Source organism: Branchiostoma lanceolatum, chromosome 13 (assembly GCF_035083965.1).
Source record: "Branchiostoma lanceolatum isolate klBraLanc5 chromosome 13, klBraLanc5.hap2, whole genome shotgun sequence".
NCBI classification, from domain to species: Eukaryota; Metazoa; Chordata; class Leptocardii; order Amphioxiformes; family Branchiostomatidae; genus Branchiostoma; species Branchiostoma lanceolatum.
The window spans coordinates 3,123,571-3,151,065 of NC_089734.1; the positions used below are offsets into that span (position 1 = coordinate 3,123,571).

At 41.4% G+C, this 27,495-nt stretch overlaps 3 protein-coding genes across 3 annotated transcripts; 1 reads left to right on the forward strand and 2 right to left on the reverse strand.

Moving 5' to 3' along the window:
* The first annotated feature begins 1,039 nt into the window (after window positions 1–1,039).
* LOC136447380 (tRNA endonuclease ANKZF1-like) lies at window positions 1,040–10,794 on the forward strand. Its single transcript, XM_066446224.1, has 14 exons — window positions 1,040–1,122; window positions 1,532–1,628; window positions 2,113–2,348; window positions 2,666–2,781; window positions 3,072–3,176; window positions 3,301–3,349; window positions 3,709–3,931; window positions 4,446–4,718; window positions 5,222–5,491; window positions 5,914–6,394; window positions 6,850–6,961; window positions 7,590–7,769; window positions 8,843–8,910; window positions 9,384–10,794. Exons 1-14 carry the CDS (start codon window positions 1,078–1,080, stop codon window positions 9,505–9,507), a joined length of 2,379 nt encoding a protein of 792 aa, XP_066302321.1. The 5' UTR covers window positions 1,040–1,077; the 3' UTR covers window positions 9,508–10,794.
* Window positions 10,795–16,777: 5,983 nt separating this feature from the next.
* LOC136447103 (chondroadherin-like) lies at window positions 16,778–18,171 on the reverse strand. Its single transcript, XM_066445795.1, has 4 exons — window positions 18,076–18,171; window positions 17,545–17,688; window positions 16,982–17,092; window positions 16,778–16,831 (listed from the first exon to the last, which is right to left on the reverse strand). Exons 1-4 carry the CDS (start codon window positions 18,169–18,171, stop codon window positions 16,778–16,780), a joined length of 405 nt encoding a protein of 134 aa, XP_066301892.1.
* A 4,094-nt stretch (window positions 18,172–22,265) lies between these two features.
* Window positions 22,266–27,492, reverse strand: LOC136447414 (uncharacterized). Its single transcript, XM_066446327.1, has 6 exons — window positions 26,923–27,492; window positions 24,437–24,622; window positions 23,988–24,032; window positions 23,560–23,624; window positions 22,963–23,056; window positions 22,266–22,343 (listed from the first exon to the last, which is right to left on the reverse strand). The coding sequence occupies exons 1-6, from the start codon at window positions 27,379–27,381 to the stop codon at window positions 22,281–22,283; spliced, it is 912 nt and encodes a 303-aa protein (XP_066302424.1). The 5' UTR covers window positions 27,382–27,492; the 3' UTR covers window positions 22,266–22,280.
* Between the last annotated feature and the right edge of the window lie 3 nt (window positions 27,493–27,495).

The following is a 27,495-nucleotide window of genomic DNA, read 5'->3' on the forward strand; positions in this document are numbered from 1 at the left end:
TGCACGAAAATCATACAAAAAGTCACTCCCAGGTGCCGGAAAATCTACCCAGGTTCCGTTGACCAAAACAACAAATTTGGAACGAGGACCCCTTCAGCTACTCAGAAAAAACGAAAACTTACCAAAGAAAAACGATACAATTTTTTTGTGGCAACATGAAATATAGGTATGAATCTATATTTTTGACGCTAAAAAACAGAGACTTGTCAACAAAAATGACCAAAAACTCGCCCTAGTTCGTCGCACGGTAAAAATTCAAGTATCCAGATGACCGCCATTTTGTCCTCGATCGAATGATGACGTCAGCCGAACCCAACCGGGTGTTCCAAATAAGGAAATCGTCGGAAACCCGAGGCATCTCGGCTGCCTGTCGGCTCAAGCTCGGCACGTGTGACGTCATGCCGAAGCTCCTTTGCATAGAAAACCGCGATTCACGCATCGGTTCAAAGACGGCGCCGCGCCAGCTATACACAATGGGTCGCAGCGGGGCGAAACAAAAGGACCCAGCGGGGCGCTAGCTCGTCCGCTCTCCTTCTATATAAAACCTCCTTGGTTGCATCATAATTTTTACCAAAAGTTGCCAAAAATATAACGGGTTGATAATTAGTTTATATAATTTTGTAAGTTACTGCATGTTCAATCAACTAAAAGGGGTTAAAATACATGTAGAACAATATTCATATGAAAAGAGGAGCATTGTCATAATATTTCATTTGAGTTTTGACACACTCAAAATGTATATACTCAGATAGTAATGATAAGAATGCCTAAGATTTCTCATAGGCAAACTTTTGCTTACGAACATATGTTCTATGATCATTGATATCAAATTTTAAATCATGAGAAACTTAGGATCTTTACAAACTCGTCTTGTTTACAAACACAACCAAAATACTTCATTTCCTGTGCTATGGTAATACACATTGATTTAGACTGTTAAGTCATCATCAACTTTCAAATGCTAACGTTACATCTTTTGCTCAGTTATGCCAATGATGAACTGATGGTTATAATATGTCACTTTGTCTGCTTACAGGAGCCCTGCAGCCAAAGGTTCACCAGGTGTCTGACCGGCGGATGTGCTCCTCATGTAACGTGGTGTTTTCTTCTCGTGAGGAACAGGTGGGCTGAAACATATCCTCATTGTTCAGAATATTTTGTTCTTTTCTTCTTTGTCTGGTTACTTTTTAGCATTGATTCTTATAATTCTGCTGGGTTTTAGTACTTTTACCTAAAGACTGCTACATTTGAAAATAACGGTGTTATCAAGGCCTTCTCAAGAATGTCTTGAACACCTGGATATCTGAAGTGTGTTTACCTCAGGGACTACTGATGAATTAGTTTTGTTTTTATCATGCTCCTTGGATTCACCTTTCATAATGTGTGGCAGCCTCAGGCCCACAGAATGATAACTTATAAGGATGACCATAGACATCATAACTTTTAACTACATGCAAATATCATTAAATGTGACATTTGCTACATATTGTCTTCCTTTTGTTATCTAATGATGATGAATGATTTATGACAGGTCCTACACTACAAGTTGGACTGGCACCGGTTCAACCTGAAGCAGAGGATCATGGGATCGGAGCCTATCTCTGAGGAGAAATTTGAAACAATTTCTGGTGAGTGACAATGCCACTAACACAATTTTGTAATCAACTGTTATATGTATAAAAGGGTAAAAGATTAAGGAAGAAACGAATGAAGAAATGAATGAAACATCCTTGTTCATTTCAAGGTTTGGTTCTAAGCAAAGCTGTGCATGTTTTGTGTAGAGCTTTTCATTCAAAGTCTGTTATTTCATTCATTGAGGATTGAGCCCTGAGGTTATTTTTCTGATGCCTGAATTCTTAGCTGTTTATCTTCTTGTAAAAATGTATACTCTCCAAGTAGAGGATGGATTCCGGCAGGTTTTTTGACATGTCTTTAGGCGTTTTTGTCGGGCTTTCTACTTTATCATTTTTTTTGTCTAGCCAACCCAACTTGGAGAGTAAAAATGTTAACACTTTCAGGTCCACCAAAAACTGTTCAGTGCCTTTCAGTAAACTGATTATTCAGGAAGAGCACATTTTAAGATGGCTTCAATTCTTATTGCTATTTCTTCAGGTGATGTATCCAGTATCTCAGGCTCTGACACAGAAGAAGAAGACTCTGATAAGGCAACAGAAACTCCACGCATGCGCACGGCGTCTCCAAGTCACGGTAAAGCCAAGACTTCTGCTGACTCTGAAGAAACTACAGATGCCAAGGATGGGAAAGGAAGACGGTCGGCAAAAGTGTTCTTCAAGAACGGCGCAGGAGAAATCTTCTCTGTGTATCGATGTCTTCTTCATGGCAAAAAGGTGCAATACAGCTGCTTCTCTTTTCGTGTGACATTTTTCATATTGTAGTTAGTTAGTTTGTTTGGTCAGACGCTTGTAGTAATTGTAGTGCCTACGTTGTAGCTTGCTGTCTCAGTAGCAGGGTATATCTTTACAGGGAGGGGTTGCTAGCCCATTCTCTTTAATGTGCTAGAGACCCATTTTACATCTCTTCTAAAAGACGGTTGCAGCCCCAACCAGACCCAGAATTGACCCAGTCATGCACTGTGCATTTACATCACATGTTAGCTAGTGTTTTGTAAAATAAAAAAAGTACTTCTTTTGTGAATTATGCATAGGATGCTCCTGACAGTGAAGATGACCTGGTTTCCATAGCAACGACCCTGCCCACCCTTGCTAACTGGACCATACTGATGATAGCAGGAGGGCACTTTGCTGGAGCAGTCTTTAACAAGTAAGATTTGTCACTCAAAAACTCCTGTCAGATCTGTACTACCCACTGGTGATGACTACTTCTGCACAGGGACCACCTGGCCATGTGGTTGCTACACCAATACTAACGCTCAAGCCAATGTTATCAATTACATGTCAGTCTAGTGTAACCATTCTTCAGTCCCATAGCTAATCAGCCATAGGGGCAGCATGATGTTCTACGAAAGGTTTCCACCAGTGTAACAGTTCATTGTGTATTATCCTTGTGTTCAGTGCCTTGATCTTCACTTTTTTGCTGTTTTTTGTTCCCAGATCAGAGTTGGTTGTGCACAAGACGTTCCACAGGTACACGGTCCGCGCCAAACGTGGGACGGCACAGGGGGCCAGGGACTCCAAACAGGGAGGCAGTCACCCAAAGTAAGGATGACTTCGTATGTAGAATGCTGTAATTTGATCGTTTGTCAGTACCAGTACTGCGGTAGTAGACTAATAAAGAAGTTGGCGTCCCGACGTTGACATAGTTATCTACACATCTTTCTAGGTCAGCAGGTGCTAATTTGAGGAGATACAATGAAGCAGCTTTAAATGAGGTGAGTTATACCTGTATCCTTAATGCCGTCAAACTGTACTGAATTTCTTGGAAGAAAGGATTATGCTTACTACAAAAAGCAAGGACATTATATATATATGCAAAAAGTCAGATAAACAGAAATTTTCAACATAAAAATGGTACCATTATTTGCCATTTAAACATGTATCTTTAAAATTGTTGCAACAAGTTGCAACTAAGTTGTGTACTTTTTGATCAATATTTACATTTACCAAAAAAGATGATAGATATGATGCATAAAATGGATGATATTTGAAGTCATATTATGTGTTGTAAATGTATAAGTCTCATCAAATTTCTCACAACCTACTTGACATTTTTTTCCAAATCTCTACATAGGACATTAGGCAACTGCTGGTGTCCTGGTCTGACCACCTGAAGTCAAGCCATAAGATCTTCGTGCGCGCTCCCAGCTACAACAAGGCGACCTTCTTCGGTGGAAAGGACGCTCCGCTAGACAGGACCGATTCCAAGGTCGTCACTGTGCCCTTCGCGACCCGACGACCGACCTTGAAGGAGGTCACAAGAGTTCACGAAGAGTTGTCTACAATCGAGTGCTACGGTTGGTTTAGCTTGGCTATGCTTTTTCTCATATACTGTATTCTTACCTCGTCCCTGGTTTTGCTGCCATACAGTATTCTATACTAGAATGCTCTTAGTCTTGATTATGCTTTTTGCAAGCAAGTGTTGTTAAGAAGTATGCGGAAAAGACGTTTCAAGGATCAAAGTTCGGAGTATTTATTGGGCAGTATGGTCCAGTGATTAGTTACCCTGTAACTGGTCCAGAAGGACAAAAGTCAGAACTCAAGTGATCTGCATATGACTGGAAAGGGTTACAGTCCTTAAAAAAACTTATTTATTAAAGAAGAGTATTTACACAATGTACTTCATGAAAAGAGCTAGTGGAATTTCTTCAGCCTAAGAACATCGCATACAGATCATTCTTGCTATAACCTCTATCAGAATAGCTGTATATTTGAATCAAGCTGAATATAACTCAATAAAGATACATTTTACTCATTGATATATATGTATATAATATGTATATGATATAGGGTTTACTTTGTTCTATGCAGGCACTGATTGCAAAGTTAGAGATCTACCCCACAAATCCCCCTCCCGGACCATCCCTAAAAACAACCCAGGAAGGGAGTCACCAAAACGTCTACAGAACGCCAAGAAAAAGGCTGAGACAAACGACACAGGTTCTGAATCTGACTGGAAACAGACAAGGAGGCCAAAGAGCGGCGGTGGGAAACAGAAGAAGGGTGGAGGTCAGCAGGCGGATGGGATGGAGGATGAGGACTGTGGGCGGGACAAGAACAGAGGACCCAAGCAGCCAGACCCAGGTTTGAATGCTTCTTTCTTAATGGTATAAAGCTAGCCTGGATGTCAGACCCCCAATCTCTATAACATCTATCGTGTGATACACAATAGATATGTTAGAGATTGGGGGTCTGGCATCCAGGCTAGTATAAATCATTATATATAGGAGGGGTTTCAAATTCATTTTTTAGAACAGGTGCACTGATTCACCTAAATTGTTGATTCGATTATATGGATGACATCCACGTGCACACCAGTTTTCGTCAACTTCAAAAAAAAGTTTTGGACAATATAATAAATCGTACAAAGCAGCAACAAAATGAGTAAATACAAGCTGTAAATTGCAAAAAAATACCGTAGTTTGGAAAAAGGATACTAATGTCGTAGAATGCCTAAGTCAATTCCAAAGTCAAATTTGAAAGAAAATTTAAACCTTTCTAAAATGTTTCCATGTCTGATAAACACAAGATGGGTTGTGACATATTTTCAAGCAATGATTTTAACTCAAGTTCTTCTTGCTCTATAGAATGTCTTGGCAGTTCCAGTGATGACAACCAAGACGCCTTGATCCTTGAGAGTTCCTTAGAGGTCATTGACACTATAGCCACTCTTAAGGAGACGGGAGGAACTAAGAAACGGAAACCAAGGAACAGGAAGAAGAAGGAGGACAAAGGGGCAAAGGTCACGGATCGTACCAAAGACAGTGCTGTAGGGGAGGAAGGTGCAAGGACAGTGACTGGAACATCTGACTTTGGAACAGCTGAAATGGAAAAGGAGATAAAAAGATTGGAGAAAGGTAGAGAAAATCTTGCTTTCTTCCTGACAAAGGCCAAACAGAATGAAAAATCTTTTCTTTAAATATACTTTTCAATGCTTCCTGGAAAATGGTTTTGCAAATTTGCAAAATTAAGGGGTCAACATAACTTTAGAAAGTCACTTGGGGGGGGGGGGGAGCAATTTGGAACTGGAAATACATGTAGATTTTGTTAAGGTAAAAATAGCAGTTCAAACAGCAATATTGAAGGGTGTAAGATTAAGGCAAATTGGAAAAAAAATCATTCTCACAAGGTGATGTCTTCAACAGTTCTTCACTGAAATATCTTTATCACTGTTTATTGTTGTGTAGCCAAGCTTGAAGAATCTCTGAGCATGCAGAATCGATTGCTTTCCTCCAGCACACGTGACCTGACTACTTTATGTAACTTTCTTCTTTCTCAGAACTGGCAGAGAGACAGCTTAGAAATGCTCTGTTCACATGTTGTAAAGCTGGCAATGCTGAAAGTCTTCAAAAACTTCTTAAACATCTAATCGTCTCCAACAATGCCAGCAATGGCGGCGATCTTACAACTAGCACATCAGAACAACAACACCAGTTGCAGGGTGATTCTGCAAATGCTTCAACTCTAGACAACACTTCCCTCAATCAAGACAACATGCAGACTTTGCCACAAAAATCTACCTCTGATGATCATGAAACACCCCAAGACAAAGACACCGGCAGTTCTTCTACATGTATTTCTGACAACACTGAAGCAGAACGTGGTACAACATTGCCCGGTGCAGTGTGTGAGGTTACACCGGACATGTTAGTGGAGGCTTTAGACGACCATGGCTCCACCCTGCTGCATGTAGCAGCCAGGGCAGGGAGTAAGGCTGTGATCAGTCTGCTCATGGCTGCTGGGGCTGATCCTTCTCTCAAGTGAGTGATCTGTGTCTTTACAACTCAAAATAAAAAGTTGTGTTATAATCATAATAATAAATTTACAAGCTATTTCTGTACACAAACTAAAGCACTTACTAACAAGCTTTCAACCAGTGCTCTGGTCCTTTTTAAGTTGATTTGACCCAAAGGCTAGGTCACTTGATGAGCAACGAGTTAAAGGTGCCCGGTAGCCTGACGAATCGCGCTCCTAGTGGCCAGCCGGCCTGTAACCGCCATCCCCCTGGGGGTCAGTAACCTCCGGCCGAGAGTAAATACAGGCTAAAGGTGCCCGGTAGCAAAGAAATTAATGACAATGTCATATAGTTTGAAAAAGAATTACATCATCATTCCAGTATTTGTGTCTGTAGTCCAGATACCATGTGTACTATTAATACAATATACCAAGAGAAATATTTTGGTTGAAAATTTTTTGATGTTGATGTTTCTTGTAGGGACAAGAAGGGCAGACCTCCCTATGTGGTATGCAGCAGTAAGGAGGTACGGAATGAGTTCAGAAGGTTCATGGCAGAAAACCCTGGAAAATACGACTATGTCAAGGCACAGGTGAGATTTTAAAGTTTCTTTTGTTTGTTTGTTTCGATCCTTGTAGTCAAACCCTTGTAGTGCCAAGTGGCACATAGGTCATCACCAATTTTCTTGCTGTTTTAGTAGCAGGGTATTTTTACAGGGAGGGGTTGCTAACCCTTCCCCTTTAATGTGCTTGAGGCACCTCTTTGAACACGGCATCCCTATTTTACGTCCCTTCTGAAAATCGGGAGCAGCCCCAACCGAGATGTCCTGTCCGACTAATTGGAACCAGGAGCTCAACTGTCAGGCTGCTTTCAGTGTTGAGCTACAGGGATATCACTTGATACATTGTCATGTTTTAGCGAGGGACATCAGGTCACCTATACTCTTCTCGATAAGTGTGTTGCAGCTAAAATGCTTAAAACGCATATACTGTAAAATGTAGAAATGTTCACAGGGATTAAATTTCACGGAAGGGAGAAATTGGAGTGTTTGCGGTGGTTTTGAGTTCGCGTTTGAAACAATAGTAGCGCTACAGTCACACAATGGAACAGCTTTTTCCGGTTGTTTTAAGTTCACGGTAAAGAGTTCACAGCAAAAACCGTGAACATGAAACCACCGCGAACATTTCTGCAATTTTACAGTATATATATCCACACCACAGATCCCTGCACCCCTCACAGAGGAGATGGAACAGACCAGGGCTGCCAAGCAGGCGGAGAAAAGGAAGGCACAGAAGATTGCAAAGAAGAAAAGGGACCAGGAGGAGAGGGAAGAAAGGATGAAGAGAGAGAAGGAGGAGGCGGAAAAGACCAGATTTACATCCCTTAGTGACAGAGAAAAGGTAGTTTGTTTAATGTGTATGGTGATTGGTTTCGCATCTTTGTTATTTTCTTTCTCTTAGATTAGAAATAGTTGATTTTAGCGTCAATTCTCATAATTCCACGAGGTGCTTTAGAGTTCTACCATTGCAGCATCAGTAATCCCAAAGGTATGCACACTTCAGACATCCAGGTGTTCAAGACATTCTTGAATCTCATGCTTGATAAGGCCTCAATAAACACAAGCAGTCTTAGATTGCCTGGTGGAATTATGAGATGTTACAGAGCAAAAGACAATCTATATTTTACATAGAAGTGTCCTTACCTTAAGACTGAGACAGGATTGCACAGTGTCTTTCATTATTGTTGTTCTACGTGTATTTCCGTTGTATGTGTTTTGTAATCCGCTGTTTTGAGTTCTGTAGATTTAATTGGTCTTTTACAAAGGTTTTCTGTTGACAGTTGCAGTATTTTGAGTGTTTATTTCATTCTGAGAGTCAGGTGTTTTCCTTAAGATATTAAATCCCTGAACTATAGTATAGACAAAAGCATTAAAGTTGAACATGAAACAACCTCTATTAGTGGCTATTTGCTATCTCTGTGACCTGTACATGGTCAACTTTCCATACTTCATATAATGTGTGTCCAGTGAATTGTACCTTTTGTGTAAAAACTGCAATCTTTTTCCATCATGTCTTTGTTAGAACCATGTGTTGCCTTCCTGTTGTTCTGTTATCTTTTCTCATCCATTCCATCAGACAAGTTGTGGTAGGTCCTCTGTGGATTTACTTTTCGACAATGTAATAAACGTAGCTGCTTTTGTCATTGTCACAAACTATACATCCACTGCTTTAACACTGTCTGGCTTTATTCCTTTCTGCTGTTACGTTTTCCTTCTTGTTGTTACTCTTGTTTCAAGTTAAACTAGAATAGATCCCATAAACGTGTTCTATTAAATATTAGTCTCCAACAAAATCATATGGCATTTTCAGGTGAGTATTGTTGTCCCTTTCTGAAAGCTCTTGCCATCGTGTTAACCACTTGAATGACTTAATTGTGACTAAAGAAATTGTTACTTTTTTTACTGTTGCCACAGAGAGCGCTGGCAGCAGAAAGGAGACTAGCTCAACAGGGTCAGAACACCACAGGTCTTAGTAATGCAAAGTGAGTTTGCACTCATACATGTACACATACACACACTCACACTCACAAATGCACACACACACACACACACATGTGTACCAACAAATTCACATACACAAGTACACATGCATATACACATACGCACACATGCGCGCACACAGGCTTGCATACACACACACACGCATGCACACACACACAAACTTATATACACACGCAAATACACACATACAGACACATATACACTCACATACACACACACACATGCATGCATGCACACATACACACACAGACACACGCACATACATTCTTGTACTCTGTGGTGTGAAGTAACTACAATAGTAGACTGTAGTAGGGAACTGGTTTGCTTGTGTTTGCTGGCATACAAATAGTTACACAATCATACACATACTCATACATGCCATTGTATCGCATGCAAATTGCATACTTAATAATGTAAACTGTTTTTGTTAATGTTATTTTTATTCTCTCTTCAGTCGGTGCTGGTTCTGTGGTGAAGCCCTGTTTGGAAAAGTTCCGTGCGAATACCAGGACTTCAAATTCTGCACCATGAAGTGTTTAAAAGAGCACAAAAAGAGTGCAACATCTGGAAACAGCTGAGACTGTTTAACTTTACTTTAAGATAAGAAACTAAAATGTGCAAGATAAATCCATCCACCTATCGGCAAGCAAATGTTTCACAGTCCAATGAAATTCAGACATGTACAGTCAAACCTGCATTCAGCTACCACTCAAGGGACTGAGGGAAAATGTCTGTTGAGAACAGCTGGTTGCTCAGGACAGGGTGGAGTTAACTAGATGTAAAAATGGATGAACTGTTTCAATGTGGGATATTTGGAGTTTCTTTTTTCACAACCAGGAATCTCACCTGCTGACGTTTCGGTGTCTGTCAGACACCTTCTTCAGAGCTTCTGACTGGAGTACTGCTTCTCGTCGCTATAAGTAGCCGATGAAGGTGGCGCTTTTGCGGCGAGAACATTATCCCAAACGTGGCTGAGCTTGTATCCCCCCTTGTCCTGGTTCATCACTGATGTTGACTTCCCGTAAACTCCAAATATCCTAAAAAAAGTATGTTCTACCAACCTGATTAAACTATTTTTGGATATTTCAATGTAGCTTGTGATTGGAGGTGGTTGCCCAACCAGGTTTGATTGTACAAGTGACCGCCCCTGCCTACGGACCACCTGGCCAATGTCACCACTTTTTGGTGGCCTCTTACATAATTTTCCCAATAACACAAACATTGACAATTCTGTCTATCAAGTGAGCACCTGTCTGCATAAACCAGATTTTATCAGTCCACTCAGTGGTCTTCTTGGGCAGTTTTGTCTGTATCATGAAAATCTTGTAAGATGAAATTATTTACCAATATTAATGCTGTAGATAATGCATGTCCTTTAATAGATACTCAATAAAAAATCACAATTCCAATAGATGGATCCTTCAGACTTGAAACTGGTTTGTAAATTGTTTTGCTCATTCACAGAATATACAACCATTCATAAGCTTACTTCAAAAACGGTGACAATGTTGCAAACATATTTCAAAACGAACTTAAGACAATAATCTACAAGTTACTTTGAAGTTGATAATCAAATAGCTTGTTTATTTATTGAAACAACAATATTAACAGTGAAGTGAAATGTATAAAAAATAAAGTGTAGGAGATAAGCCTAGAAAGGCTTATGGCCTTCAAATAACAAATACTTATCGCAGTACTATTGAAATAGTTCTCAGATGAATTAGAAGAACATGTACTAGATATAACAAAAATCTAAATACCTTAAAGCTCATCACTGGTATTACATGTATTTTCCAATACATGTAGTTTGCTATACATTGAACCTGCAATTGTTGTGCAATAAAGTTTTGTTTTCTTTTATATTACAGTGTTCGTTAATGTTAACTCAATTGTGATACTACATTGTATACAAATAAATCCCTACATCTTAGTCATAGGATACCATACAGGTGCATGTTTTTTTTTCGTAGCTACCAGAGGTGTGTTCTTCAGTTACCTTGCAGTCATTATGAATATACGTCGGAGTTTGGCAGGGTGGAAGGGCTTCACTGCACACTCATGTCCCTTGCCGACTCAGAATAATTTCTTTCGGTTCATCTTTGCCATACATTTTGGAAACGGGACTACTAGACGCATGATCATTTCTATACGCACCGGACATGTTATCTTCACTTTCTGTGCGGTCACCACTGACATACTTGTCACAAAGCTTGCTCACCCCGTAAGGAACGATTCCTGAAGAGTCGGAAGCGTCTGACTCACACAAACTGTCGTGATCGCGGAGGTGACCTTCAGCGTACGGCGTGATCTCATCGTCTTCGACATCATACGTTGTGGCATACGGGGCAATCTGCTCATCTGGGCCGCCACTGTTTTCACCCGTAGTGTCGCAGGCTACGGCATAAGGAACGATCGCGCTCGACCCAGAAGGCAAGCGTGCCACACCTTCTCGGGGCACTGGTGCCTGTTCTGCTGGATTGTTTTCTCGCCTTGCCACCCATTTGACCCCGATGGTATACTCCCATGCTACCCTCGTGAGTACCATCAATACCACGGCCAAAGATGCCAGCACAATCGGCCATACAGACTTTGAAACGTACTTCTTGCTTTGGTCACCCTGAACCCAGACTACTGAGGACTGGGGTGTGGACAGTGGCTGTGTGAAGGATGTTGGTTGTAGGTGGATTGTTGGTTGTATGTGGGTGTTTGGCGTTAGGGACTTTGCTGTGGTGGGAGATTGTGAGACTTGTAAGCCCTCCCTCCCGTCAAAGTAGGCAGTATAAGTACCGATTTCTGAGACAGCCGAACAGCTGAGATTCCATAAAGTGAGGTTTCTAGCAGTGCTGAGCCAAAGGGTGAAGCTGGACTTCCCTATGTAGTTGGAACATTTTTCTTGTTTCCTAGATCCCTGGAGTTCTTCCATTTTGTCTTCTGGCCCCTTACATTTTATCCACCCCTCTGCCTTTACATGGGTCATCACTCTCACAGTTAGGTTGCCTATTGTCAGATGGGCGTGTGTCGTTGTGTTTGTGTTGTACGTTATGTTAATTGAGTATTTTGATCCATTGCCAAAGGTCCATGACACTTGCGGCAGGTCCTCCCAGTACACGTTACCAAAAGTTTTGTATTGTTGAGACTCAACATTTTTTTCTACGTTCACAATCTCGACAAACGGTGCCGGACAGGGTAGGGCGCTGACATTAACCTGGACTGGAGGAATTTCCATCATGGACGAGGCGGGACACCCTGTCTGTAGGACCATCTTAGAATTCCGAGGAGGAGGTCCCCCAGCTGATTTCCAGCGCCACCACAGATGTTCATAAAAATCAACGTTCGCGCACGTGCAACGCAGGGGATTGTTTGGCAATAGAATATTCATCCACGCCTCCCCCCTCCCTACATACACAGCGGCAATGGTATTTCCATTCACATCTACTTCCAATGCTTCTGGTGATTTGAACCAAAGTCCTGACAAGAAAGTCAACTTGTTCCCGGCGAGGTTCAATGATCGTAGTTGTTTATTTGAGTCAAACGCGCCGTCTGCAATGTTGGAGATTTCGTTAAACTGCAAGTACAGCATTCGCAGTTGTTTAAGCTCAGCAAACATGCCTACACTGACTGACTGAAGTTTATTCTCAACGATGTAGACACGTTGTACAGACCGCGTTCCCTGCAGTACCCCAGGCGCTATGTACCAGATAGAATTTGCAGTTACGTCCAGCCAGTCCAGCTGTAGTCCACGCAACATGTCGGGTGCCATCGTCAGGATCTGGTTGTCCACAAGGTAGAGAAACCGCAGCAGCGGCAACCCGTCAAACACACCAGCCTACCATGTAAAAGTGGCGTTTTTAGTAATAGTAAGACTTTGTGAGAACGATCGGGAAACAGAAGGAGTTCACGCCTCACCTCCCAGATATAGCTTGATACATCTGAGAATGACAATTGTCCTAAATCCCTCAATATCATGATATAGATACTATAAATGAGACATGTAAAGTGAATTGTAGTTCATTTCAATGTATAACGTCAACACAAAGTACTAAGCTTTTGTCCGTAGCCTGTCACTCAAGATCTCACAAGTTATCTTACACAACAGGTGGACATAGCCTGGTACCCAAACCTATTATAGCTCCATAGTCTCTTCTGTCCTCTCCCTAAATATTTGCGGAAAGCACATAAGATACTCGGGAGCTATAATAGGTTTGGATACCAGGATAACGTGGACATACATGCTGTAGTCTTACCTCCAGACAGGTGATGTTGTTGCCCAACAGCAGCAGTTTCTCAAGTCTCTCCATCCCCTCAAACGTGCCGCTTCTCAGGGTCTGAAGGTTGCTCCGCCAGATGACCAGGATTTTTACCTGTGGCAGTTTAGCAAGCGCGTCTACCTCTATGGTCGTTATGTTACAGTTTACAAGCCATACCCTACAATCTTCACCGCATGGTATCTTTGAGAGAGCAGTGGTGTCACCTGCAGTCAGGGTACCGACATTGTGATCAACTGTCACAAGTATGGTGACGTCTTGTTGGGAGGGACTCAAAGTGACACTCTGGACTTCCCCTATGACAGAGCTACCTGACACCCTTCCGTTACCTGTGCAGTTGTAACAGGACATGTAGGTTGGATACAAAAGGATATTTTCGAAAGGCCCTCGATAACTATTGTAAGAATATGGGTCTCTGTTCCACCTGGATTTGTACACGCCAATGTCATACCGGTACTTTGATCTGCTAGTTCCACGGTCACCTACACTACATCTCTCTAGTGATACCTTCTGACAGTGTTGCCAGTCCCCTGCCTCTACACACGGCACTACCAGACAAACAGCCAACAGGTAGAACCCCAACGCCCACTTTACGTCCATAACGACAATACCACGATCTCATAAAACAAGAACGCCCGTCAACAGATGTTGGACCTGTTCGAAGCTTTAAGATCTGGTGTGATATGATTTTAGCTGTTACTGCACCGCGTACCTGTGACACTGGTGTGTTACGCCAAATGGTGGTTATACTGGCTATATTAATACAGATACAGAACAGAATGAGTTCTAATTTTTTCATTATATTTTGTTCAGCATTCATAGCGGCGAAATGAAAACGTGTTGGTGCCAGAGTAGCCTTGTACCGTGTGGAGGGACAATTTGTCTAGTAACTAGAGGGTCAGGGACAGATTTAGTGACTTCCTGTTGGCAGTGTTGCTCAGGCATTGAAGAAATATACTACTGAAGATTTTCTTTGACTTCGCAGCCTCTCGCAGAGTTTCGATTGCATGACACTTCCCAAAGCAACAATGCTTCATTATTTTCTCGGGCTTCATAAATGCCATTTTTATCATGTTTAAATGGACTTTCATATGTAGCACGTTTACATACATATCATTGACCCACATCTAAATGTTTTCCACTGTCTGGGAGACTAATCAGCCTCCAACGAACTACAATGGAACTACAATGAGAGGTAACTGCGAAATAAAACCATCTCGACAGTTTCCCATGATTTTCGGTGGCCGGCTGCAAAGCTCTACAATAGCACACAAACTCTGTGTCATAGAACTGGTCTATTGTTTACAAGACTTTGGCCACTATGCTATAACTATACCAGATTAAGACCAAAAGATTCTAGCTTTACACACTACATTAAGTATACTAGTGGTATTCGACTGGCAAAATTGAAGTTAAAAGTACGCTGTCAATCAACAAACCGCACATCAACTGCACGTATATGATAAAGGTACGGCCATGTTGATTTGATTATATGGATGACATCCGCGCGCGCATCAATTTTCGTCCGTGTCCAAAGAATAAAAAGTTTTCTACCATACCGTAAATCGTGCAAAGCAGCTACAAAATGAGCAAATGTATGCTGTAAATTGCAAAATAATAACTCTGTGCGTTTAGTCATTGGATCAACCTTCCTGACCACGTAGATTTCATAATGAAGGCAATTTGTTTTTCAAACTTTTTTTATTCGCACGCTCGCATCAGTTTTGGGGTTTCAAATCAACATGGCCTAATACAACCAAGGTTTTACAAGTATATACATTTCTATTTATCTTTCACTTAATTCAACAGTTCTGAAAGAATACAATGTCTTATTGTTGAACATCATGAATGTTGTGCATGCTGTCTGTATCATGAGTTCTCAAATCCTTGAAATACAAGCTTCAAATGAGTAGATGTGCAAGCTTCAAATGAATAGATGTACAGTGTATGTACAACATGAATCCCAACTTTATATTCATCGACAGAATACCCCTTAAAATCTGTAGCTTAAGTTTCTATCAGAGGAAAGTTGCAGGATGTAACATTAATTTAATTGTTGCCGTAGATCTGACATCGATGACTACTGTAAGTACCGTTGGAGTTTGGCAGGGGCGAAAGTGTTCGCTGATCAGCGATGACCCTGAACTACTTAGAGTCATTTAGGAATGTTCATCTTTGCCATACATTTTGGAAACGGGGCCCTCACTAGACTCACTGTCGCTTCTATACGCCTCGGGCGTGTTATCTCGGGTTTCTGTGCGGTCACCACTGCCATACTTGTCACAAAGCTTGCTCACCCCGTAAGGAACGATTTCTGAAGAGTCCGAAGCGTCTGACTCACACAAACTGTCGTGGTCGCGGAGGTGACCTTCAGCGTACGGCGTGATCTCATCAGACGTTGTGGCATAGGGGGCAATCTGTTCATCTGGGTCGACACTGTTTTCACCTGTGTGGTCATAGGCTACGGCATAAGGAACGATCGCGCTCGACCTAGAAGGCACGCGTGCCAAGCCTTCCCGAGGCACTGGTGCCTGTTCTGCTGCATTGTTTTCTCGCCTTGCTACCCATTTGACCCCGATAGTATACTTCCGTGCTACCCTCGTGAGTACCAACAGCACTGCCGCCAAAGATGCGAGCGCAATCGGCCATACAGACTCGGATACGTACTTCTTGCTTTGGTCGCACCGAACCCAGACCACTGAGGACCAGGGTGTGGACAGTGGCTGTGTGAAGGATGTTGGTTGTAGGTGGATTGTTGGTTGTATGTGGGTGTTTGGCGTTAGGGACTTTGCTGTGGTGGGAGATTGTGAGACTTGTAAGCCCTCCCTCCCGTCAAAGTAGGCAGTATAAGTACCGATTTCTGTGACAGCCGAACAGCTGAGATTCCAGAAAGACCAGAAAGTGAGGTTTCTGGTAGTGATGAGGCAAAGGGTGAAGCTGGACTTCCCCATGTAGTTGGAACATTTTTCCTGCTTCCTGGATCCCTGAGTTTCCCCCATTTTGTTTTCTGGCCCCTTACATTTTATCCACCCTTCAGCTTTTATATGTGTCACCACTCTTACAGTTAGGTTGCCTATTGCCAGACTGGCTTGTGTCTTTGTATTTGTGTTGTACGTTATGTTAATTGAGTATTTTGATCCATTGCCAAAGGTCCAGGACACTTGCGGCAGGTCCTCCCAGTACACGTGACCAAAAGCTTTGTATTTTTGGAACTGAACATTTTCTTCTTCTACGTGTTCAATCTCCACAAACGGTGGCGGGCAGGATAGGGCGCTGACGTTAACCTGGACAGGAGGACTTTCCATCATGGACGAAGCGGGACACCCTGTCTGAAGGACCATCTTAGCATTCCGAGGAGGAGGTCCCCCAGCTGATTTCCAGCGCGTCCACAGATGTTCATACAAATCAATGTTTGCACACGTGCAGCGCAGGGGATTGTTTGGCAATAAAAGATTCAGCCACGCCTCTCTCCTCCCTACATAGACAGCGGCTATGGAGTTTCCATCCACATTCACATGCACATGCGCTTCTGGTGATTTGAACCAAAGCCCTGACAGAAAAGTCAGCTTGTTGCCTGCTAAGTTCAATGTTTATTTGAGTCAAACGCGCCGTCTGCAATGCTGGAGATTTCGTTACACTGCAAATTCAACAACTTCATTTGCACAAGATCAGCAAACATGCCCACGCTGACTGACTGAAGTTTGTTCGCAACTATATAGACATGTCGTACAGACCGCGTTTCCTGCAGTACCCCAGGCGCTATGTAGGAAACACGATTAGCACTTACGTCCAGCCAGGCCAGCCGTAGTCCACGCAGCATGTCGGGTGCCATCGTCAGGAGTTGGTTGTCCACGAGGTAGAGGTACTCCAGCAGGGACAACCCGTCGAAGGCACCAGCCTGTCATGTAAAAGTGGTGCTTTTAGACCATTTGGGAAAACAGAAGAGTTCAACTAGTCTTTACCAGACTAAACGCGCCGGCTATAGGGAGAATATTTGGCCATGGAGGGTTTCATTCACAGGCGCAGTTATTGCACATTGGACCCTCTCTCCGTAGCCGTCTCCCTTCATACAATTCACTGTATTTGGAGAATTTCTACTATTTTCCCAGCGATCCGTGGAGCCTGGTAGAGGCTAGAGTTCACCCCTCACCGCCCATATATAGCTTGCGCCGGTTATAATTATGATTTGAGAATGATAATTCTAATTTCTGAATGTAATATTATGATATAGATATCATTCATGAGAAATGTAGAGTTACTTGTCAACATAAAGTAATAAACTGTATCAGTAGCCGATCATGCTAGGTCTCACATGATATTTTACACAATGAGTGCATGCTGTAGTCTTACCTTCAGACAGGTTATGTTGTTGCCCAACAGCAGCAGTTCCTCAAGTCTTTCCATCCCCTCAAACGTGCCGCTTCTCAGGGTCTGAAGGTTGCTCCGCCAGATGACCAGGGTTTTCACCTGTGGTAGCTTAGCAAGCGCGCCTACCTCTATGGTCGTTATGTTACAGTTTACAAGCCATACACTACAATCTTCACCGCATGGTAGCTTTGAGAGAGAAGTGGTGTCACCTGCAGTCAGGGTACCAACATTATGATCAACTATCACAAGCTTGGTGACGTCTTTTTGGGAGGGACTCAAAGTGACACTCTGGACGTCCCCTGTAACAGAGCTCGCTGACGCACTTTTGTTACCTGTACACTCATAACAGGACATGAAGATTGGATACATATGGATGTTGTTAAAGGGCCCTCTGTAAGTACCACTGAAAAGTTGTCGATCTTTGTTCCACCTGGACTCATACACGCTAATGTCATACCGATACTTTGATCCGCTATTACGACTGTCACCAACACTACATCTCTCAGGTGATACCTTCTGACAGTGTTGCCAGTCCCCTGCCTCTACACACGGCACTACCAGACGTACAACCAGCACTAGATAGAACTTCACCATCCACTTTACAGCCATTACAAACACGATCTCACCAAACCTGCACCCCAGTATACATGTACCGAAGCTGGACCTGTTCAGCCCTTCTAGATCTCTTGTGCTATGATGCGACAGAGGAAGGCCTAATATTTGGCACTATTTGTTCCATATTCATTATGTATATGGAACAAATGGTGCCAAATGTGAGACGAAATGAAAACGTGTAAGTGTCCGTGCAGCCTTGTACATTATAGTGTGACAATTTGTCTAGCTGGAGGGTCGATTTTTTTTTTACATCTGATTGCTCAGACATTGAAAATACAACTGAAGGTTTCCATTAACTTGCAACCGTGCGTGGGGAGCGTACAATGCATGGTGTTCACTAACCAAACTAGTAGGGGTTCATAGACGTGCGTTAGAACTAACAAATGATGAAGAAAGTTATGACTAGGGTTTGGAAGCAGTTGTAAGAGATTCTATTGAGATCCACATAGACATAAGAAATTCTATTTATTGAACGAAGCATGACTTCAACATGACACATTCTTGGTACAGTTTTCTGTAATTTGCTGATGTGAGCACACTGGTGTTAGACAAAAGTCAATGACTTAGAATACTATTGAAGGGTGGCTGAGGATTTTTGGGATGTTATTGAATTTTTTGCGAATTTTTAAAGAAATTTGTTTTTAAAAATTCGCCAAAAATCGTCATTTCAAAATATACTCGTTGACACGCATAATTCTTGTATTACTATTATGTACATTCCTGCAAAGTTATATCAATAAACATCGTAGTACAAGCCAAGGAGAGCCTTTTTTTCTAAAAATGGCCTGGCCTTGTAAATCTTGATGACGTAATCATGACGTCATACTAATTTGCATAAATTATCACCTTGCTATAAGGTACTGCCTGAAAAAAAAAGAAGGTTGAGGACGGTTTATAAAGCTTAAGAAAGGTTTTTTTTCAATAACATCCCAAAAATCCTCAGCCACCCTTCAATAGGCTGCAAAGCTGTAACAGTACACATAATCACATAACACTTGTCATGATTGTTCACAGGACTTTGGCCGATGCAATAACTGCAATGTTACCTTTTTTAGACCTGAAGTTTCAAGATTTACACACTATTTATTATTCAGATCTGGCAAAGTTTAAGTTAAAAGTACAAGGTCAATCAACAAACTACACAATACATATGTTAAAGGTAGCTATTAGGGGTGGGTACCGGTACCGTGTACCGGTACAAAACCGGTATTTCTTAATGGACCGGTCCAAAAAAACCGGTCCGTATAAAATCAGTGGACCGGCCTATGGACCGATTAGAAAATTCATAGTACAAGGCGGCCACATAACTAGTCTAAGAAAATACAAAACAGCAGATTTAACTTCGTTTTCGAAGACGTTAGCTGTGAATCATACCTAGAAACACTTAAAGGATTAGTAAACAGACGGCGAGAAGAGTATAATTATAATTTTGAGACAAAGTGCAAACCTAAGAAATTATATCGTTCCAGACATGACGTTTGGAGACTTTTGCGTGTGTCTCGCTCTCCAAAATATGATGTACTGCGACACTACTATAATCAGGTACAGGTACAGGTCCGGACCTGGACCTGACCCTCTGGACCAGGACCTGGACCGGACCTGAATTGTTTGTACCGGTACCCACCCCTAGTAGCTATCATACTACCTTGCAAAAACAATAACCAAAATGACTTATTGCAAATGGACTTGCTTATACAATGTTTTTTACATATCTACATAAATATCTCGAGCACAATTCAAAGCTTCTAATACGCCGTCTTGTTGTTGAACATTATGAATGTTGTGCATATTTTCTGTATTATCAACTCTTTGAAATGCAATATTTACTATATGACTCCCCACCTAATAATCAAAGACAGAATATGATTTGAAACATGTAGCTTCCGTCGTTATCATGAGGAGGTAGCAAGATGTGAAATTAATTGTAAATATCGTTATTATAGTGCTGTCAACAATTCAATATATCAACTTTTACATTACTTGATGATGTCAACACTTTCAATGCCTTATTTGCTGCTAGCACACGATTGTACATGTACTTATAAGTACTTTAGAAGAAAATATTGGGTTAAAGGTAAACTTTCATGTTTTACCTTTTACATCTTCTAGACCATGTGTGGTCATCTGTGCATATAGCCCATCTGGGCAGGAATATGCAATAAAGACTATTATCATAATAACTGCTTACTGCAAATGATTTGACACAGTTTTGTTTTGGCATCAGACAGTTTAGACAGGAAGTACTGTTTTACCAATGCAGTCAACAAGAGGTCTACTATTTAAAATTGTCAAATATACTATTTTCTACACTTGAAATCGAAGTTCTCAAACATTAAGTGTGATCCTCAGTTAGCCACAAGCTAGACAAATTGTACTTTCTCCTCTTTGACAGCAAAAAGATTTACAAGAATATGTATTAATTTTTACACGGTAAGCTAGAAGTTCTTAAAAGATGTGATGATAGGGATAAGATTTGAAATTGAATTCTACATGGGTAGACATGTATAGACTAATAATTTTCCTTATTGAATCTTATAGTAACTATTCTCTGCAGGTTGATTCTGTTTCCAGTGTTACAAATAAATGTAAATAAATAAGCATTAAAAAAATTAAAATAATAAATTCGCTCGAGATAAAATGCCTTTAGTAATATTCTGAATCACTATAATATGTAGAGTACATTGCACATATTGATGACAAATGGTTAAACCAACTTTGTATTTATTCTAGTATACTACAAAGCTATAGAGATTTTCATATTCATTGAATGGAAATATTAAGTACTGCCTCATTTTAGTCTAAGTCATCACAAGGAATTTCATTTATGTGACTTCTTACAGGAACCAATGCAGAAAGTTGGACAGTTTGGATGGCCCTTGAGAATGTGATTTCTTTTGAGACTTGAATAAATCAAGTCTTAAGATGATCTTAAGTAGAATCCCAAAGGTACACTGTACAATTGTTGTGTGGCCCAAGGGCTACTGAAACGGAGATGGGCACCGTCTGTTGTGGGAAGGACTTTAACTTAACTTTAACACTGTACAATGCATGGATGGTCTAGGTTATAAAGTTTAACATTTTACCAAAGACTTTGCACCATACATTTCAACTATGGCATATATTCTGCTGTCTTCCTCGGGGCAATACTGTAGTCCCAAACATGACTTAGCTTGTATCCCCCCTCATCACGGTTCATGACTAAAGTAGAACCAGTCAGTATGCCCTGAGGAAGATAGCATAGGGACGACCAAAATGTCAGCAATGAAACATCTCGTTGTTACTGTTAACCATTGATTTTTGAACGTGATAATGCTATTCAACTATGGCAACTATCTATCACATCATTCTGTAAATTTGGCAGATTTGAAAGAACATTGAAACTATCTATATAGCCTGGAATCTATTCTAGTCTTTCTCTGGCTCACTTCTCTGATAGCTTCCATGCAAAATACTGTAAATACAGAAATGTTTGAGGTGGTTTTATGTTCGCGGTTTTAACAACGACCGTTTCACCGCGAACTTAAAACCACCGCGAACATTTCTCCATTTACAGTTTTTTGCAGGAAAGTGATCAAAGGAGTGAATGGAGCTAGAATTGGATGTATTCCAGCCAACGGTACAACTCTGTAAGAATTTGGCAAATATTCAATTGGCAACCATTTTCTGTTAATGGGTGCCAGAGCTTTGTTTTCATCACATTATTCCAGCCAGGCATATTTTTTTTTTAAATAGAAGAACCAATAAATCAAATTGATGTGGCCTGAACAGGATAGGATGGATACCAGGCTAGGAGACTATGGACCGCCAGCATCATTCATCTACCTCCTCCTCCTCATCCTCCCCATCCCCCATCTCATCGTCGTCGTCCGTTATCAGGATCTCAGAGTACCGCACGTCCTCCCTCTCGTACTCCCCCTTGCGGATCTTGGTGTAAACTGCACGCACAAAGACGAACAGTCCGACGACGCAGATGACCGACGCGGCAATGATGCCGACGACGGTGTTGAACCTGACGCCGCTGGGATAGACTGACTTAACCTGGACAGAAACAAAGCAAGAAAACAAATAAGTACGAGTTGCAAGTAACTAATAACGCAACTAAATCAAGATGACTTGATGCCCACCACGGTGTTGAACCTGATGCCGCTGGGGTAAACGGACTTCACCTGGACATTAACAGCAACAGACAATGGAAGTTCATATTGTTCTAGTTACTGATCCACCCCCAACTCCTAACCCCTGACCCAACTAATTGTCATGAATAAAAGAGTTCATCTTACACCACTTTGGACTTCTGTCGTATTCTTTCCGGCTCTCCCATCTAAGGCGGTAAGAACATAAGAATAGAACACATCTGGGATGATAATTGACATTAGCACTCATAGACCACTTCCGCTCAGGTCACATGACATAAGGTTTGGGTGATTTTAACTTGAGAAGGATAAGATGACTGACAGAAAGAGCCAGGGCCTGGTAAGTACTTTGCCTTCTGTACAGAAATATATAGCCTATAGCCTCTTGCCTGTGTCCCATTCTCGGCTACCTACACTTTGACGTATAAGATCTTTAGAAACAATTTTAAAAATTTAACGCCTTTTGATGTGATCGAGGCACCTCCTCGATCACGGAACCCCCACTTTACGTCCCTTCCAAAAGATGAATGCAGCTCCAACCAGGATGCCCTTCCCCGATTTGAACCAAGGTCTCCCAGTTACCAACTTGGAGCTCAACTGTGAGGCTACTACCAGTTGGGCTACACTACCCAGGGACCTAGTATGTACTAACCTTCTTTGGTGAGGTACTACAGTCTGCTGGTACCGAGGTGTTACACTTCTGCAGAGTGTCCTGCACCACTGACTTGTACCACAGGCCTTGGTACCTACAATGTGAAAGAGATATCAAAACTGCAATGCCCCGCTGCAGTACCACAAAAAATATAATCATTTTTGGGCTTAAAATGTAATCATTTTGGGGTCTCATTAAGACCTACCCACATACTAAATATGAACATGTACACACACACAAACACACACACACACACACACACACATACACACACATACACACACACACACACACACACACACACACACACACTCACACTCAAAAGTATAACCTTCTTGCCGAAGGTAACAAGTGTTGAGTCATTTACTGCAGATTAAATCAAGCTCTTAAATTTGCAGTTGGATGGGAAAAGGAATGTTTCATATAAATCTATCCAGGACCCATCCCTCTGTTCTTATTCAGAAATTTGCTTGTAGCAAACATAAAATTGATTTACAGTACTAGACTATGCTTTTTGCAGAGATAAACACTGGGAAGGAAGCTATACAAAATACCTTCTATATGGATATGAAGTATAAGCAATTACAGAGTGCTTACTTGATAAGGGTGTTGATTGTTTGGTTGACACAGCATCCCAGCATATCTGTCCTCAAACTCCATCCCTAAATTAAGGAGAAAATATTGCTATCAAAATGATTCCTATTAATCATTGTAACAATGTGCTATGTCCCTACATGCATCATATCTAAATGTACTAAACATTGATTGACTTGACACTCATCCTCCCTGTGCAGGTTTGTGAGTCTGAATTTGTTACTGTAAATGCAGAAATGTTCACGGTGGTTTTGTGTTTGCGGTTTTTGCTGTGAACTCTCAACACCACCACAAAAAGCCATTCCATTGAGCTACTAATGTTTCAAACGCAAACTCAAAACCACCACGAACACTCCATTTTCTCACTACTGCAAAATAAAATCCCCGCAAATATTTCTGCATTTACAGTAATTCACTTATATCAGTCTTACCTGTGGAAAGTTCTTGGGACATCCGCTCTGTGCTGATGAGTTGATCTGAATTAAAACACAACATAATAGATGTTTAGAAAATTATTACAGGAAAGGTCCAGGTGTGCTTACCAGCTATACAATACAAACAAAACCTCCACTTCTCGTGGAGGAAAAAACAAAACCCTGATACACCTATCCTGGCCCTGAAGGGGGGTTATGCTGGTTATACAGATACAGAAGCTTCTGTTATGCTGAAGGGGGGTTATACCGGCTATATAGATACAGATGCCAGATACCAGCTGTGCAATACAAACAAACAAACAAAAACAACTCTTCCACACCTACCCTGGCCCTGAAGGGGGTTATACCGGTACCAGGTTATACAGATACAGAAGCTGGTGTATTACACTGAAGGGGGGTTATACCAGCTATATAGGTACACAAACAAAAAACTATTCAACACCTACCCTGGCCCTGAAGTCTGCCCAGGTGTCCGGGTTCTTGGCCTGACTGGCTGCCAGCGCGAGTCTGTACAGCTGATACAGGTCTCCACACGGCCTGCTGGCAGCATCTGTCTGCTCACTGCAGGACAGGTCCACGATAGTTGTGAACTCCAGAAGCTTCTCGTCCACGATTGTCTTCAAGTCTTCAGCCTGACAGAAAAAAAGAGACAGTTTGAATTGACCTATCAATCACACACAGAACAGGTCTGCTAGGGTGGTCAACTCATTAGCTTCTTATCTATAATTATCTTCAAGTTTTCAGCCTGAAAGAAGGAAAAGAGAAGCTTTCTGATTTAACTCAAATACTAAACAAATAATATACAGGACTGATGCACGATGGTCGTGAACTCAAGAAGCTTCTCGTCCACGATTGTTTTCAAGTCCTCAGCCTGAGAGGAGGAAAAATATTTTGAATGAGCGACCTCACATTATCAAAGTGCTTATGTGTTGCATGATGCATTCTGTTCTAAGGCCAAAGTTTAAGGCCCCTATCTTGTTAACAGTCCTAGACGTGCAGGACTGGTGCACTATTGTGGTTAACTCCAGAAGCTTCTCGTCTACAATTGTCTTCAAGTCTTCAGCCAGAGAGGAGGAAAAATATTCTGAATGAGCTATCTCACATTATCAAAGTGCTTGATATATGTGTTGCATGATGCATTCTGTTCTAAGGCAGACGTTAAAGCCCCTATCTTGTTAACAGTTCTAGACGTGCTGGCCAAGTGGGTATTGATTGTTTTTGTCTCAGGCCTTAACCTGGGACATCACTCACAACCCTCTACCCTGTGATGTGGCTTGTTGACTCCCATATACATGTACATGTATTTGGTCAACAACATAAGGAGACAGGCTTGACCTATTTTTATGTAACGCTTTAGTAACTGTTGATGTGTTACACCAAAGGGTGGTTATACATAAGCTGTAATTGGGGTCACAGTGATGCAGTATTACTACAATAGACTTTTATTATGTTATATTGTAGAGGAAGCGATGACGGTATCTGATTCATTATATGAAGTTTTGTACCAGTATTTATATACAATTTATATTCTCTGTACACATCATAGCTATGTAGTGGCACCATTCTACAACAAGAACAATATTCTTAAATGAAAGCCACCAATATGATAGATTAGACTAACACTGTATTTCTGGCAGTTGCTATGAATGGAATATTTAGTCATAAATGTGGGTCAACATTTCTTGTGAGAGGTCACATGTGTGCTGCTACAGATAAGTAATGATGTACGCACCCTTTTTCCTACAGGTTCAATTAGCAGTACAAGGTTTTATGCAGGGGATTTTGTACCTGCAGTTTACTAAGTGGAAAGATCAATCATTACTTACCCCGTAGGGCTTAAATACTAAATTCCTGTAATCTGTGATTCATGATATGGAGCCTGTACTCTTTAATCTTGCTAAATTGCATTTTTTAAATGCAATATCAAAACAGTATATGCAAATTGTAGGTTTCATGTGTTTCTTTTTTATCTCAGCTCTGAAACATCTTTATAGGAATTACCCAAACAAAACTAACGTTATAGCAATAAACAACAGTGTAGCAGCTTTGGTTTTATAGTTGAAATATACAAAAAGACACTGTGTCTCATTGATGTCAAATTCAAGAGGTCATATTGTTACTGCATTTCAGCATTTGAGAATTGCCTTGTAAGCCTGCTTGCTTTTGTGTATCTTTGAGAAAATTGCTGCATTGTTGCTCTGGTTGTTGTAACTACTAATTCAGCACCAGGGACAGGGTTGCTTACAGAACAACATGTGCACAGTACACACAAGCTACTCACAATTTTCAACTTTACCACTTTTAATGATAAAATTCTTCTTCATTTTTCATTATTAGAACTACCTTCAGAGAAATAGACTACTGCTTTTGGTAACAGGCGTTTTGTTTTCATTCCAAAATCTACCAAACGACTGCTGCCGAAATCAAAACATTTTCCGCCAATACGTCCTAATTTTCCCACAGACGGGTTCATGACGTCGGTTGTTTTTGTTACTTTGGATCAAATTTCGGCTTCTATTGAATCAGTTGTCACGGTAACGGTGACGATACCCGCCTTGTGTATATGTTGGACTAATTTTACAATGACGTCAGCGTCCTTTGGGGAAAACACGCTGTGCCTGCTTATTATTCAATTCCCTACGGAAAACGATGCGCCAAAATCATTCGTCTGATCTGGTCATTATAATTCAACGGGCGACCACTGACGCAGGAGGAATAATGATTAGTACAGTCATCCTTTCTTTGTTTTTATGAACAGAAACCAGATACTTGTAACGGTACACATTATCTGTGTATAAAACACGCACTTGTTAAAAACCATTCGCAATTATTTCTTTTATTACGCCGTTGTGCTTAGAACATTTTTCATACAGTCTATTATAGCAGCTATATTATTGAGGATTTTTGAAAGTGAATAAAGCGTATCACTTACCACTGGCGAACACTGCTTCTGATATTTCAGGAGAAAATCCACGCACCATTTTTTGGCACAGTACTGTCCGTACAGCCCCCGTGTGGTCGCGAGACGGGCTCGCAATTTCTCCCTCACATCCGCGTTCTCGTCAAAACACTGCCTGAAATTCGTGCCACATTTCTTTGCGATGACGTCCACGAGTTGCACGTCGAACACGGTTTTCCTGAAGGTCTGTAGGACCCAGTTTTCGCATGTCTTGTGCTCGACGTAGGACCCGTCATATTTGAGATCCGGCGGACAGTCTTCACTAGGATGCTGGAAAATATCCTCCAAATGCCTCAAAAACCGCTGATGATTCCGCGTGGTTTCATTTCGTAGTCTTTCTACATCAGCGTCGACTGCGGAGCAGAATACATGCCAAGAAAAAGACGCGAGTAAGAGAAATGATATTGTCATTCTAGCATTGGGGGCAGCCATTTTGAAAGCGAAAGTTCCCAGAATGCTGTGAGGCGAGGTCGCAGGTGTACGCACGTGGTGCGTTATTCTCTTTCATAAATTATTCAGCGGTCGTTTTTATCGAGTGTGGTGTGT

What these genes read in the sequence shown, in the direction of transcription:
- LOC136447380 (XM_066446224.1), top strand. Translation starts at nt 1,078, where the DNA reads ATGTGCTCCTCATGTAACGTGGTGTTTTCTTCTCGTGAGGAACAG. An exon ending in ACCCAAGCAGCCAGACCCAG is followed by an intron (nt 4,719 to 5,221) that starts GTTTGAATGCTT and finishes CTTGCTCTATAG; the next exon opens with AATGTCTTGGCAGTTCCAGT. An exon ending in ACAGGTCTTAGTAATGCAAA is followed by an intron (nt 8,911 to 9,383) that starts GTGAGTTTGCAC and finishes TTCTCTCTTCAG; the next exon opens with TCGGTGCTGGTTCTGTGGTG.
- LOC136447103 (XM_066445795.1), bottom strand. Translation starts at nt 18,171, where the DNA reads ATGGCTGTAAAGTGGATGGTGAAGTTCTATCTAGTGCTGGTTGTACGT. An exon ending in ACAACATAACCTGTCTGAAG is followed by an intron (nt 17,093 to 17,544) that starts GTAAGACTACAG and finishes TTTACATGACAG; the next exon opens with GCTGGTGCCTTCGACGGGTT. An exon ending in TACGGCTGGCCTGGCTGGAC is followed by an intron (nt 16,832 to 16,981) that starts GTAAGTGCTAAT and finishes TTGAATTTGCAG; the next exon opens with TGTAACGAAATCTCCAGCAT.
- LOC136447414 (XM_066446327.1), bottom strand. Translation starts at nt 27,381, where the DNA reads ATGGCTGCCCCCAATGCTAGAATGACAATATCATTTCTCTTACTCGCG. An exon ending in GGGCAGACTTCAGGGCCAGG is followed by an intron (nt 24,033 to 24,436) that starts GTAGGTGTTGAA and finishes GTTTTAATTCAG; the next exon opens with ATCAACTCATCAGCACAGAG. An exon ending in ACAATCAACACCCTTATCAA is followed by an intron (nt 23,057 to 23,559) that starts GTAAGCACTCTG and finishes TTCACATTGTAG; the next exon opens with GTACCAAGGCCTGTGGTACA.